General features: G+C 41.1%; 2 protein-coding genes across 2 annotated transcripts; both read left to right on the top strand.

The window, feature by feature from the left end:
* The first annotated feature begins 907 nt into the window (after window positions 1-907).
* ampd2b (adenosine monophosphate deaminase 2b) lies at window positions 908-9400 on the top strand. Its single transcript, XM_079272865.1, has 18 exons — window positions 908-1014; window positions 1266-1396; window positions 1515-1583; window positions 1698-1797; window positions 1963-2152; window positions 3214-3355; window positions 3487-3576; window positions 3777-3906; window positions 4008-4202; window positions 4343-4474; window positions 4579-4742; window positions 4842-4968; window positions 5065-5228; window positions 5909-6029; window positions 6240-6413; window positions 7171-7281; window positions 7392-8348; window positions 9276-9400. The coding sequence occupies exons 1-17, from the start codon at window positions 985-987 to the stop codon at window positions 7605-7607; spliced, it is 2286 nt and encodes a 761-aa protein (XP_079128991.1). The 5' UTR covers window positions 908-984; the 3' UTR covers window positions 7608-8348; window positions 9276-9400.
* Window positions 9401-9436: 36 nt separating this feature from the next.
* LOC306780679 (glutathione S-transferase Mu 3-like) lies at window positions 9437-11807 on the top strand (the record flags this gene model as incomplete). The annotated part of the gene is made up of 8 exons (XM_079273114.1): window positions 9437-9472; window positions 10249-10324; window positions 10427-10491; window positions 10585-10666; window positions 10885-10982; window positions 11076-11171; window positions 11409-11519; window positions 11712-11807. 8 exons carry the CDS (start codon window positions 9437-9439, stop codon window positions 11805-11807), a joined length of 660 nt encoding a protein of 219 aa, XP_079129240.1.
* Window positions 11808-12889: the final 1082 nt, after the last annotated feature.

The raw sequence follows: 12889 nt of genomic DNA, 5'->3' as shown, positions 1-12889 counted from the left end.
GAGGCGCTGACCTCAGACCTCCACTGTTGTGTGAAGGCCCACTGACAGAGAAACAACAATCTTCTGCAGACCGTTTGTCATTGTGTAAGGATTACAGATACTAGAACCTAAAAGCACAACTCGGAGACAAGATACAAGTTCAGTTCTTTTACTTGAGTTCAGGCAGGGTCAAAACCAGGAGGTCAGTCAAACAGGCGAACAAATCCAATAAGGGGCAGGCAGAAATCCAAGGCCGAAAACAGGCAGATCATGAAGATACGCTGGAGAACTTGGCAATAACACAAAAGACAATCTGGCAGGGAACAAGTGCAAGTGAGGGGACCTAAATAGTGAGGGCTAATGAGGGGATGGGCTGCAGGTGAGATGGGTGTGGAGGACCAGGTGAGGGGAATGAGAGATGATCGGGTGTGAATAGGATCTGAAATGACAGGAGAGTTAGTAAAACAAGCAGACAGGATGAAAACAAACTAATGTGAAGGGGAATTTGTGACACATTGTGAATTATATGTTGAAGAAATGACAAATCATAAAGACAGAGTACTCTCATGAAACAGATTAAGCGAGTTTAGCTGATTCATTTTCACGTTGAGCCTACTTTTTTCATACTAGATGATGTCAATCTTGGTTGATAATCTCATTGTCAGTTAATAGGATGCAGCTGTTGTGAGCAAAACTGATTTATGATCTTTTCGACCTGAAATGAGTTGCTGTGTGCATCTGTAGGGCGACTGAAATGAGGTCGTTACTTGTCTGATTAGAAGATACTGAGGCCTTAATGTGCCCTTCTTCGTTTCTTGAGTTGAAACTACAGCTTGGATTATTCTAGAAGAGACATCATTTTCTCACTCATTTTGTGAGTTTCCCTCGTTCTCCTCCTCTTTATCTGCAGCTGATCTCCGTGGTGCCCGCCACCTCCTCACTTCCCAGCATTCCTTGCCTGGGATCCCGGTGGCCTTGAAACAATCCATTGACCTGCGTACATCCATGGACGGGAAGTACAAGGAGATTGCTGAGGTTAGTAGCTACTCCGTGAATTATTAGCCTAAAAGATAATAATAATAATAATTTTATATATATATATAGCGCTTTTCAAAATTCTTTACAAACTCTAAAATCATCATAAAAAAGCTAAACACATTGGTCACACATGAAAAGCATTTCTGTAAAGGGTTTTGATTTGTGATTTGAATATTAAAGATTTACTTTAAAATGACTTGTGGCTATATGTGTAGACTTTCATAATGTTGTGTACTGTCTCTGTGAAGGAGCTGTTCTCACGCACTCTGGCAGAGAGTGAGATGCGCAGCGCCCCTTATGAGTTTCCAGAAGACAGCCCCATAGAACAGCTGGAGGAGAGACGTCATCGCCTTGAGCGACAGATCAGCCAGGATGTGAAGTAAGTGAAGAGAAGGAGGTTGTTAGTTTAATATACAAACATCTGTGGCTGTATTTGCAACGAGACTCTGCTCTAATGATCCGAAAGCTATAATGACGATGAGCCTCTCTGTTCTCAGGTTTGAACCCGACATCCTCCTGCGAGCCAAACAGGAGTTCATGAAGACTGACAGTGCCAGTGATCTCGAGTGAGTGTTTCCTCTGGCTACAGGCAACAGTTGTGTCATTATGCATTGAATACTTAACAGAAAGTACCAGAATAGAAAATAGTTTAAGTAATTCTTTTGTTAATCTCTTATCAGATACATGAACGAGCAGAGCCAAGCTTTTGACCTGGAGAGACAACCGGTTCCAGAGACAGAGTACCAGCGAGTCGCTATTTCTGGAGAGGAGAAATGTGGGGTAAGTCAGAGTACCAGTGATGTAGGGACGATTGGAAAAGAAAGTATTTCTTACTAGAAGCATGTTGTGTTGTTTCTCAGAATTAAGTAACACCTCCTCTCTGAAAAGGACACCTTCTTTTTTTTCCAACATGATTCCTTTTCATTCTATTGTTCTTCTATCAAGGTTCCCTTCACAGATCTGTTGGATGCAGCCAAATGTGTGGTGAAGGCTCTGTTCATCAGGCAGAAGTATATGGGTCTGTCGCTGCAGAGTTTCTGCGTCACCACCGCTCGTTGCCTTCAGGAGCTGAGTGAAAGACCTCTGGACTTGGATATATATGAGGAGGAGATCACAGAGACCTCAGCCACTGCAGGTGTGTACACATCTACACCGCCATCCTCATATACTGGGCACAAAACATCATTCATCACTTAACAAACAGGAGGCCCTGACTTGTGCTGAAACGATTAGGCAATGAAATTATTCAAAAAATATTCTGCAACAACTATGATAATTGATTAATCATAAAGTATTTATGTAATTTATAATTTTCTCGTTCCAGCTTTTCATATTTTTGGATTTTCTGCTTTTCTTTGTTGTCGTTGTATATTTTTGGTTTCTGAGATTCCTTGAGCTCTGGAACTTTGTGTTGGGCACCTTTTTATGCCATTTCCTTACATTCAATAACACAATAATAACATTAATTCATTTTTGTAGTCCAAAATCTCAAATCACAAATTTGCCTCAAACTGTTCTGTATAAGACATCCTCTGTCCTCAGACCCTCAATGCGAATGAGGAAAACCTGCAAAAAAAAACAAATTGAGGAGGGATCCCTCCTCCAAGACAGACAGACATCCAATATATATCATATCTGTAGACAAAAACAGCAGCAAAATTGATTGGTTGAACTCAAAACAACAGTCAACACCCCTCCCAGTATAACCTACGGTGGCCTTCAGGAAGCGTAGAAACGCAAAAGGCCCTCTCCAGAGCCGGTGTCTGGTTTGTCCGTTCTGAGCAGCAGTCGAAACATGACGATGCAACATTGTGGATGAAGTAGAGAGAACCTGTTCCCTATGTAGATACGAAGGGCTCATTCGAAGCTAACAAGAAACACAATGATTCTTAGTTTCAGGTGATTATACACCAATGAAAATACTTATGAATATGATATTCCATTTCTGCCAATCGATCCCCCGAAGTCCTACATACTGGTTCTTATATGGGAATGCAAGTCATGTCCAGTGTTGTGTGCCGTACTCTCATTGAGATCTAATCTGGCACACCCACGGATTTCATAATCCATCTGTCCACCTCCACCTCTTACCGAGCTGTCACAACGTTCAGGCTGTTTTAAATCTGACCTTAGTTGCATGTGCGTTCCCACCTCGTTCAGAGCCGTGACACAGTGTGCCGTTCTGTTTCCTCTCAGATGCCACGGTGCACCCATCTGCTTCTGAAGCGCACCCCTATGAGAACCAGGACCCTGCCGGCATGCCCCATGATGTTGGTTACGGCTGCAAGATGGTGGACGGTGTCATGCATGTGTACACGACGAGGAACATTATGGAGAAGTGAGCTATTTATGAGGAATCACTCGCATGCTTTATGTTGTAGTCCTCCATGTGGTTGGATGTTTTTAGACTTACACCTTTATTTGTTGGTCGCGGAGACTTTCCTGCTTAAGTTTTGATGTTGCCAACAGGAGCACAGAGCTGGACCTGCCGTATCCAGACCTGCAGGAGTATATCGCTGATATGAACGTGATGATGGCCCTCATTATCAACGGACCAGTGTATGCTTCCTTATTATTGATCACAGAACAGTGTGTATAGATGTTAGATTGTTTTGTTGTTGTTTTAATGGTGATAATGGACTGTTCAAATTGTTTATCACAAGACTTTCTGGTCTCTGTACTTTTTGAACCATCTGAACCACATTTTCAATCTCTCTCAGAAAGTACCAACTACTTGTTTTTGTTTCCCTATGCTACAGAAAGTCCTTCTGCTACCGTCGTCTGCAGTATCTTAGCTCCAAGTTCCAGATGCACATTCTGCTGAATGAGATGAAAGAGTTGGCAGCACAGAAAAAAGTCCCACATCGTGACTTTTACAATATCCGTAAGGTGAAGTTGGCGGCTGTTTCTACTGAGCCTAATCAAAATAGTTTATCCAGAACCAGACTCCAATATATAACTTCTTTGTCTCCATTTATCTGTTTTTACAGGTGGACACACACGTTCACGCTTCATCCTGCATGAACCAGAAGCACCTTCTGCGTTTTATCAAAAGGGCAATGAAGAAGTATCCGAAGGAGATTGTGCATGTAGAAAGAGGCAAGGGTCAGACGCTCATGGAGGTGTTTGAGACCATGAACCTGACTGCCTTTGACCTGAGCGTGGACACCCTGGACATGCACGCAGTGAGTAACGGCCATGATGGACAGACAAAAAGATAATCAGTGGTTAAAAACTGGACCAAAATGTTAAAAAGACGAATGTTGATTCAACCAGACAACAGCATCAGATAATGAGAGACTCTGTTTTTTAACTCTTCTTGCAGGACCGGAACACTTTTCATCGCTTTGACAAGTTCAATGCCAAATACAACCCCATTGGCGAGTCCATCCTGAGAGAGATCTTCATCAAAACAGACAACCACATCGAGGGGAAATACTTTGGCCACATTGTTAAGGTGCTCACTTGCTCTTTAAAAAATGCTGTTACCGCTGTTAGCTGCAGAACGAGCGCATGAGACACTGGCGCCATCTGCTGATTGATTGCGTCACTGCTTTTCAGGAGGTGATGGCAGACCTGGAGGAGAGCAAGTACCAGAACGTGGAGCTCAGGTTGTCGATCTACGGACGCTGCAGGGACGAGTGGGACAAACTGGCCAAGTGGGCTGTAACGCATCAGGTCTACTCCGGCAATGTGCGCTGGCTTGTGCAAGTGCCAAGACTCTTGTGAGTCGCTAAGCATCATTGAAATATCTGCAGCATACATAAGTCAATTTCATCAACACAACCATAAGTCACTTCTTCGTTTGCATTTCTCTCTCAAAGTGACGTCTACCACACGAAGAAACAGCTGTGCAACTTCCAAGAGATGTTGGAGAATGTCTTCGTGCCTCTGTTTGAGGTTACAGTGAACCCCCGCAGCCACCCAGAGCTGCACCTCTTCCTTCAGCACGTATGAAGTCTTTGCTGTAACATCACGAATTTGTATGATTCACATGTCGCCAGAACTCAAAGGGTTTCATGGATCTCTTGTCGGTTCCTCACACAGGTTGTGGGTTTTGACAGTGTGGATGATGAATCGAAACCAGAGCAACATATCTTCAACCTGGACAGTCCGCTGCCGGTCAACTGGACACAGGAGGACAACCCGCCCTACACCTACTACCTCTACTATATGTATGCAAACATGGCCGTGCTGAATCACCTGCGCAGGTACATAATCTACTTTCCATTGTTTCTTTTTAAAATGTGTTAAATATCCAAGACAAATTGCAGTTTAAATGCAAATAATAATAGAGCAACAACTTTTGAAATGTCAGTTTTTCTTTCTTTTCCTTCACATTTTTCCAGCTACAAAACATAACACATAAAAACACAATTATTCGAGAATGAGGAAATATTTTGCATGTAAATATTTTGGACTGGAATAGATTGAATAAGCTTATGACATTAACTATTAATTACAGGACTAACTTATGAAAGATTTAATTTTGAATGCATCCTGAACAGATTTGACAGCAAATTGTCTCAACTCCACCTACTCATTGAAAACAGACTACAAAAACCTTCATAACAAGGTGTGTGTGTGTGTGTGTGTGTGTGTGTGTGTGTGTGTGTGTGTGTGTGTGTGTGTGTGTGTGTGTGTGTGTGTGTGTGTGTGTGTGTGTGTGTGTGTGTGTGTGTGTGTGTGTGTGTGTGTGTGTGTGTGTGTGGGATTGTATAGTACAGGGTAACAAACAACAAAAACAAAATAAACTCTTATACGAGACGAATGTTCATCTATGCAGACCATACTTTGCCTGATTGTTTATACCTCAAACAAAGCTGAAATCTGTTGTCTCCCTTTAATCCGCTGAAGTCACCTTCTGGTCTCTGTGTCTGTTGTGTTGCAGGCAGCGAGGGTTTCCCACGCTCGTCCTGCGTCCTCATTGTGGGGAGGCGGGGCCGATCCATCACCTGGTGTCTGGTTTCATGCTGTCAGAGAACATCTCCCATGGGCTGCTGCTCAGGAAGGTGTGGCCTCAATATCACAACTCTAATCAGACTTTATTGGTCCAAGAGTTTGTGAGGAATTGATGATTCGAATAGATAATCGAACTGTTTTTTGCGTTTTAATGTTGTTCCTTAATTAAAGGCTCATGGAAAATTAGGGCTGTGGTATTCATCTACTCCTAGAGCATTGATTGTTTATTACAGCACACTTTATGCCTTATGGTCCTCCAGGCTCCTGTGCTGCAGTATCTGTACTACTTGGCCCAGATAGGTATCGCCATGTCCCCTCTCAGCAATAACAGCCTGTTCCTCAGCTACCATCGTAACCCTCTACCAGAGTACCTGTCCAGAGGCCTCGTGGTCTCTCTGTCCACGGACGACCCTCTGCAGTTTCACTTCACCAAGGTCAGTGTACGCCAGTCAATTATTTTTATTAGATGGACGAAAACCAATATCAAGCACTTTAAATTACAGTTATAATTCTCAGTATTTTTATAATATCACACCCAATTTTTTAAACAACTTATTGCCAGCATTGAATTGAATTAGATACATTGAATGTGTCTAATTGCTTCTCTAAATGGTAGTTTACATTGTAACTGGCAGAGTCTGCTTTCGAACACACGGGAAATTCACAGAAACTGATGAACACATGTCCAGGATTAAAGCTGCTGAATGCACATATTTCTAATATTGCAGAGGACAACATTTGATCACAGCTTTAGCATTATGACATCTGAAGACCCTGTTGTCTTCTTAATAAAACAATGTCAGATGATGAATCCTCTTCGCCCCCAGTTGGGCTTCTGGTTTGACTTCTGGCCACTCCAGGTGTCTTTCATTCCACGAGTGGTCAATACACATCTTATTTGAGACAGAATTTCTGGGACCATGTCATTAAAATCCACTTGCTGTTATCACAACTATCTAAAGATGTTTCCTAATCCAAAAATGTCAAAGAACGGTATGGCCGACCTGCAGTAATACATTTAGACAGCTCAGTTGCAAGACAAATAGTATGTTGTAATTAACTTTTTAACCTCCCCATACATATGTTTACTAAAATTAGGTTATTTATAGATTTTAATGAAAATGCTACATTGTATAAGATGGTCAAGGAGCCGTGTATGACTTAAAGTGATATTTATTCTGTGCTGTGTAGGAGCCCTTGATGGAGGAGTACAGCATTGCTGCTCAGGTGTGGAAACTGAGCTCCTGCGACATGTGTGAGCTTGCCAGAAACAGCGTGCTGATGAGCGGATTCTCTCAAAGGGTAATTATCTTTATAGCACAAAAACACGTTATCCAGTTTTACTGTCTAACTACAAAACAGTCGATTGTTCTGCAGACAATATGTTTAATTTCGCTCCTCTCCTGTATCAGGTGAAGAGATCCTGGCTCGGCCCACATCATAACAAGGAAGGGCAGGAGAGTAATGACATCAGGCGCACCAACGTTCCTGACATCCGTGTGGGGTACCGGTATGAGACCATGTGTGAGGAGTTGAATTTAATCACACAGGCCATTCGCACAGACGAGCTGGATACCATCGACGAAGAGGGGAGTCTGTGTATGGGAGCTGGGCAGGGAGAGAAGTGAACAGGCACTACAACACAAACACTCTCGACATTCCCTGTTCTCACATCAGGACTTCGTAAAGATTTGCATATCGACATATCACACCTGTGAAAAGAGAAAAGCTTTTACCGGTACACAAGGCAATTTTTGAGAATTGCTACTGTGGCAGTATGAGAGAGGACCTATAATCTGTGCACCCGAGGTGTTTACTTCCTTTAGTTTCTTGCGTCAATCTTTGTGTAATTTGTCGTGTCAATTTCACGTTGTCTCTCGATGTATTTATTTTTAAATAATAAGACAGTCGTGGTTTGAGACATCATTTTGTCAGAGTTTCTGTACAGAGTCTGTATTTCCTATAATATTGACATTCAAGATTCAACCCTTTAATAATACTTAACTTGATACTACACTGACCGACTAAAGCAGGAAGATGACCTGGAACAATTTTTCAAAGTAAAGAGTCTCTAGCTACATACAGGGCTGTAGCTACCATTGAGGTCATGCACTTGGTATCATTTCAGGAAATGTTGAAGGTTTTAGTGACCATGGGGGAGGTTACTTTCTGAAGTTTAAAAACGGGTGGAAAAAAAATCCTATTTATAGACTCCAATCTATTTCGAAGTGTGGAGAAGGTTTTGAAACCTCACACTGCATGAGTTGTTGTTTGTATGGTTGACATTTCCTAGTGTTATTATCCACAGCACAATAGCTTCTGCTGTATAACTGGCAGAGAAATCGACATCTTCTGTATTCCTTCTACTGGTAATGATGACAAATTTCCCACAGCTGTTTTGCGTCATATGGTTGTTGGGCTTGTTTTTACAGTTATTCCGTAGAGCTGCATGTGTGCTCCTCAATATTTGTTTCTGGTGTGCAGTAATGCTACTCGGTTGTAGCATCTTATTATACTGACTCTTATTTAATGATTGTTTCAGTCTGAACAGTAACTCTGTCCTTTACACACAGATATTAAAAATACATACATTTCAGAATCAGTGCATGACGCATGATCTGTTCCTTCCGCTTTTCCTCTTTGCACAAAATTGCGACTTTGTTGGAAAAACATTTGTGAGAACTGAAAGTCGACTAACTTGACACACCCTTTTCAAACTCCTGCCTTAAGTCTGGGTCTTGATGTTGTCTCTGGGGTTTCTTGTTGCTATTCAAAAGCCCGAAGTGTCCCTCCAAGAGAACTGTATGTGCTGTTTGTGAAATATAATCGAATTGCATTTGTGTCTAAGAAAAATAAATGTTCATATTGGAGTGCTTGACTAGCTGTCGTTTTTACATCCCAGAAAGCAAATATCAGTATGATGAATGTATGTAGACAAATAAGGTCCGTTTTATCAGTAACTAGTTTGTTTTCTTGTCAGTCGTATAGGAGTGACTAAAGGGCGTGAAACAAAGAGTGCATTGTGTGGCGTGTCCATAATCCTATTCAGGTCATTGCGCTCCACTCTGGGTCAAAGTCAGCAGGAAATCCAACACAACATTCAGACCGTCTACAAACCTACTACAAGGATTGAGTCTGGTCGTGTTAAAACGATTGTCAGTTAGCTGATTACAGTTAATTGCTCTGCAGCAGCAAGAACAATAGTTGTGCAAACAAAGAACCGGTTTACAGAAACTGCCTTATTATCCACACACGAGGCTGCATTCACGTGAAGAATCTGAATCCCGTTTGAGCAGGTCTAAACCCTCAAACACGTGATCCGTCAGGTCTACGCCGCCCACCTCGTGCTTCTATCCTGTCACACAAAGAAACCAGCCCAGCTCTCCGCCCACCTCTCCGTTTAAAGCAGCTGCACGAGTCGCTATCAGCCACATTTGGTCCCTACTAGTGATTCAACATGACGATGACATTGGCGTACTGGGATATTCGTGGGGTGAGTGTCTGTCTTCTTCTTCTTCTTTGTTTATAAAGTAGCCCCCGTTGTGTGCAGCGCTGTGGGTTAAATGTGACGTAACTACGATGGAGGCGTGCGGCGCGTTGTCCACTTGCTCAAACTGTTGCTAACAATGAAGCCGAAGTTGCATCTGAAGAGCTAGCATTAGCTACGATGCTAGTTGTGCGGTTGTAACTGATCAGACAATGGAGCTGCTCTGCCTGTGTAACCAATTAAATTAAACTGCAGTTAAGTTCGTAACATTTGATGGGAAATGTATTGGGAGGGATAAATCAATGCACCTGCTAGATAACAAAATGTAACTATCTCTAAAAGCTAAAATCGTCAGATGTCTATATCCATTGAAATGGTTCTGTTTTTAACTTTTTATGGTCAACACCTGGAGTTGCATTGAAATAGCTTGATTTGATAAACTGCGTACGTTTTATTATACCTTTTAAACCTCAATGATTACATTGTGTCGCACAACAAAGAGGAACTTGACATTTGAGAGTCTGCAGTTTTGTACTTTTACCTGATAAACTACTGATTTATGTGATTTTTTTTGACACAAAATGCACATTAGTTCAACAATTCACATACTTATTGTTTGTCACCTATATTTATTTTGAATAACTAACGATAATCGATTAATTGGCAAATAGATTATTCAATTAAGATATTTTTTTGTGAATCTTAAAGCGCTATGTGTTGATATATAAGATAAGGAATGGACCAGCCCCTGTTTAATCTCTGATTTTTGTCCACTCGTGAAGCTCGCCCAGCCTGCCCGTCTGCTGCTGGAGTACACTGGCTCCAAGTATGAGAACAAGTTGTACGCCTGTGGCGAAGGTAACTTACCAATTCAACTAACTGTTGTCAGAATTTTAACAAATAGTGACTTAAAGTGTCTGTACATCATACCTACTTAACCCACGTTATTCTCTCACACAGCTCCCGGCTATGACAAGAAGTCCTGGTTGGACGTAAAAGATAAACTTGGAATGGAGTTTCCCAATGTAAGAGAGTTTAACTTTGAGTATTAATTGAAGTGTAAAGCTGGCAAACATAAAACACAAACTAATAATGTTATTGTTAACATCTCACCATAGCTGCCCTACTTGGAAGATGGAGACCGGAAGATAGTGCAGAGCAATGCTATCATGAGATACATTGCCCGTAAGCACAAGTTGTGTAAGTATTGTGTTTATTCTACATATACATATGTTGTTCAAAAGAGATGTTTTTTTTTATTTCATGTCCATTTCCATTCATCCGTTCTGTATGTTTCAAAATATATTCTTTATTTCTCGTAGTCTCCTTTTTAAAAGGAACCACACAATTGTACACTTCAGGTGTAGCGTCTCGGTCTTCATTCTCCGAGTGCCTCACTAAATCTGTTCTGATCACAGGTGGAAAGGGAGAAGAGGAGAAAGTCCGTGTGGACATGATGGAGAACCAGGCGATGGACTTAAGAAACGGCTTTGTGAGGCTGTGCTACTCTGACTTTGTGAGTATGACATAAAACCGCTTAACGATACTGAATGTGTCACTTTACTCCTCTGAGCCTCCACTAATGCCAACGTCACCTCTCTGAAATCAGGACACGCTGAAGCCAGACTACCTGAAGACTCTGCCAGGCGTACTGAAGCAGTTCTCAGACTTCTTGGGGGAAAATAAGTGGTTTGCTGGTAAAGAGGTATGTCAGTCAGCCATTAAACGTGTTCTTTGTTAGGTTGTGGTACAGTCATTTTTACGGATCATAATGCTCCACAGAGTTGGGTGACTGCTGTAAAGTGAATGTTCATAGTGAAACACGCTCAAGTCATTTGACTCTGATCAGATAAAACTATATATTTTTACTATAAAGTCTCTGGTTTGAGGCGTTTATTTAGCTTTTTTAACATGTTTGAATGATAACTTTTCTTTACAACAGATCACTTTTGTAGACTTCATCCTATACGAGCTGTTGGATCAACACAGGATGTGTTTTCCTGAGTGCCTGGATGACTTCAAGAACCTCAAAGCTCTTGTAGACAATTTTGAGGTGAGAATGTTCAAATGTTTGTTGGTTAGATACAAACAGCACATCCAACAAATATGCACTCCAGCACTTATTGTTTGCCTTTCTCTGTGTTGCTGTGGTAGTCTATGTGATGGCTATAGGTAAATGTTGTACATGTGGAGTTGTGTGGTTTTTTTGTTTTTTTTAATGCCTTGGTACGTTCTATCATCATAGGCTCTTGAGAAGATTGCTGCCTACATGAAGTCAGACAGATTCATGAAGACTCCCGTCAACAACAGGATGGCCAACTGGGGAAACAAGAAAGAGTAGACGACGCCGCCTTAGAGAAACGACAATGTTCACAAGTGCAACTGTCTCAGTAACTCAGAAATTCAAGACCAGTGAAAAGATTGTTTGGAGTGTCTTTTCTTAATGAGCTGTTTACTAGCTGGATGTGCAGGTTTCAAGTCCTTTAATCAGGTTTTACACTTTCCCGAACATTTACGGTACGTTCCTGTTATGAGAACCATTTTTAGTTGAATCAGAATTGTGTAAAAAGAAACCAAAGTTTAATTTGAGTTAAAGCACTTCATTTACTAGTCTCATTGTGACTAGAATTTGTTTTTGATGAATTAAAGTGAAATGTTTGAGTTTATTTAATTTTGTGATTCATTTTAACTTCACCTTCTGTACACAACATCGAAGCATCAATTTAAAGACTGTATAATATAGGGTACAAGTAAAACACAATTTAGATTTTTTTTTTTTTTAGTTTCTCACAACTCATTGAGGAAGAGCAGACAGCAGCGGCTCCCTATCGGCGCAAGCTGTTCTCCACTGAAAGTGCTTTAGTTTGCCATTGACATGTTCAGATTGTTATAAAGTGTGACAACATTATAGAAAGGGTCTCACTCAAGGAGAAGTCCTGTTCTGAAATCTTGCATGGTGACATTCCTTAGACTTGGACACAATAATAAACAGACCAAGAAAAGCAAGGGAACATCTTTTTGTTTTTTGAACATTTCTAACAATCTGAGCCAGTCTGTTGTAAAAACAAGCACTGTTAGTGGACATCACGTAACGCTGTCGGTTACGGTTATCCTTCAATACAGGACCAGTTATTTTAAAAATGGTCCCATTGGTTACTTACACACATGGGAACATAAAGACAAGGTTGAAAAATTATCGTGAATGCACTGTAACTTTGTTAACTGCAGCCGTTAAAGAAACATGGACGTGTTGAATTGAGTAAATGTCCATGTGTATTTTGGTTTACTCAGTTAGGAAAACTGCAAAATTTACTTGAAATAACAAAGTACATTGTAAATAAATTGCAGTAATTGATTTGAGTAACTCACAATTATTGCTGCTGGTGATAAATTACACAAGTTTCATTCAGTAAAAGTGCTTTC

This window comes from Melanostigma gelatinosum, assembly GCF_949748355.1.
Source record: "Melanostigma gelatinosum genome assembly, chromosome: 8".
Taxonomy (NCBI): Eukaryota; Metazoa; Chordata; class Actinopteri; order Perciformes; family Zoarcidae; genus Melanostigma; species Melanostigma gelatinosum.
The sequence above is the reverse complement of the archived record's forward strand: the minus strand, read 5'-3'. Positions and strand labels throughout refer to the sequence as shown.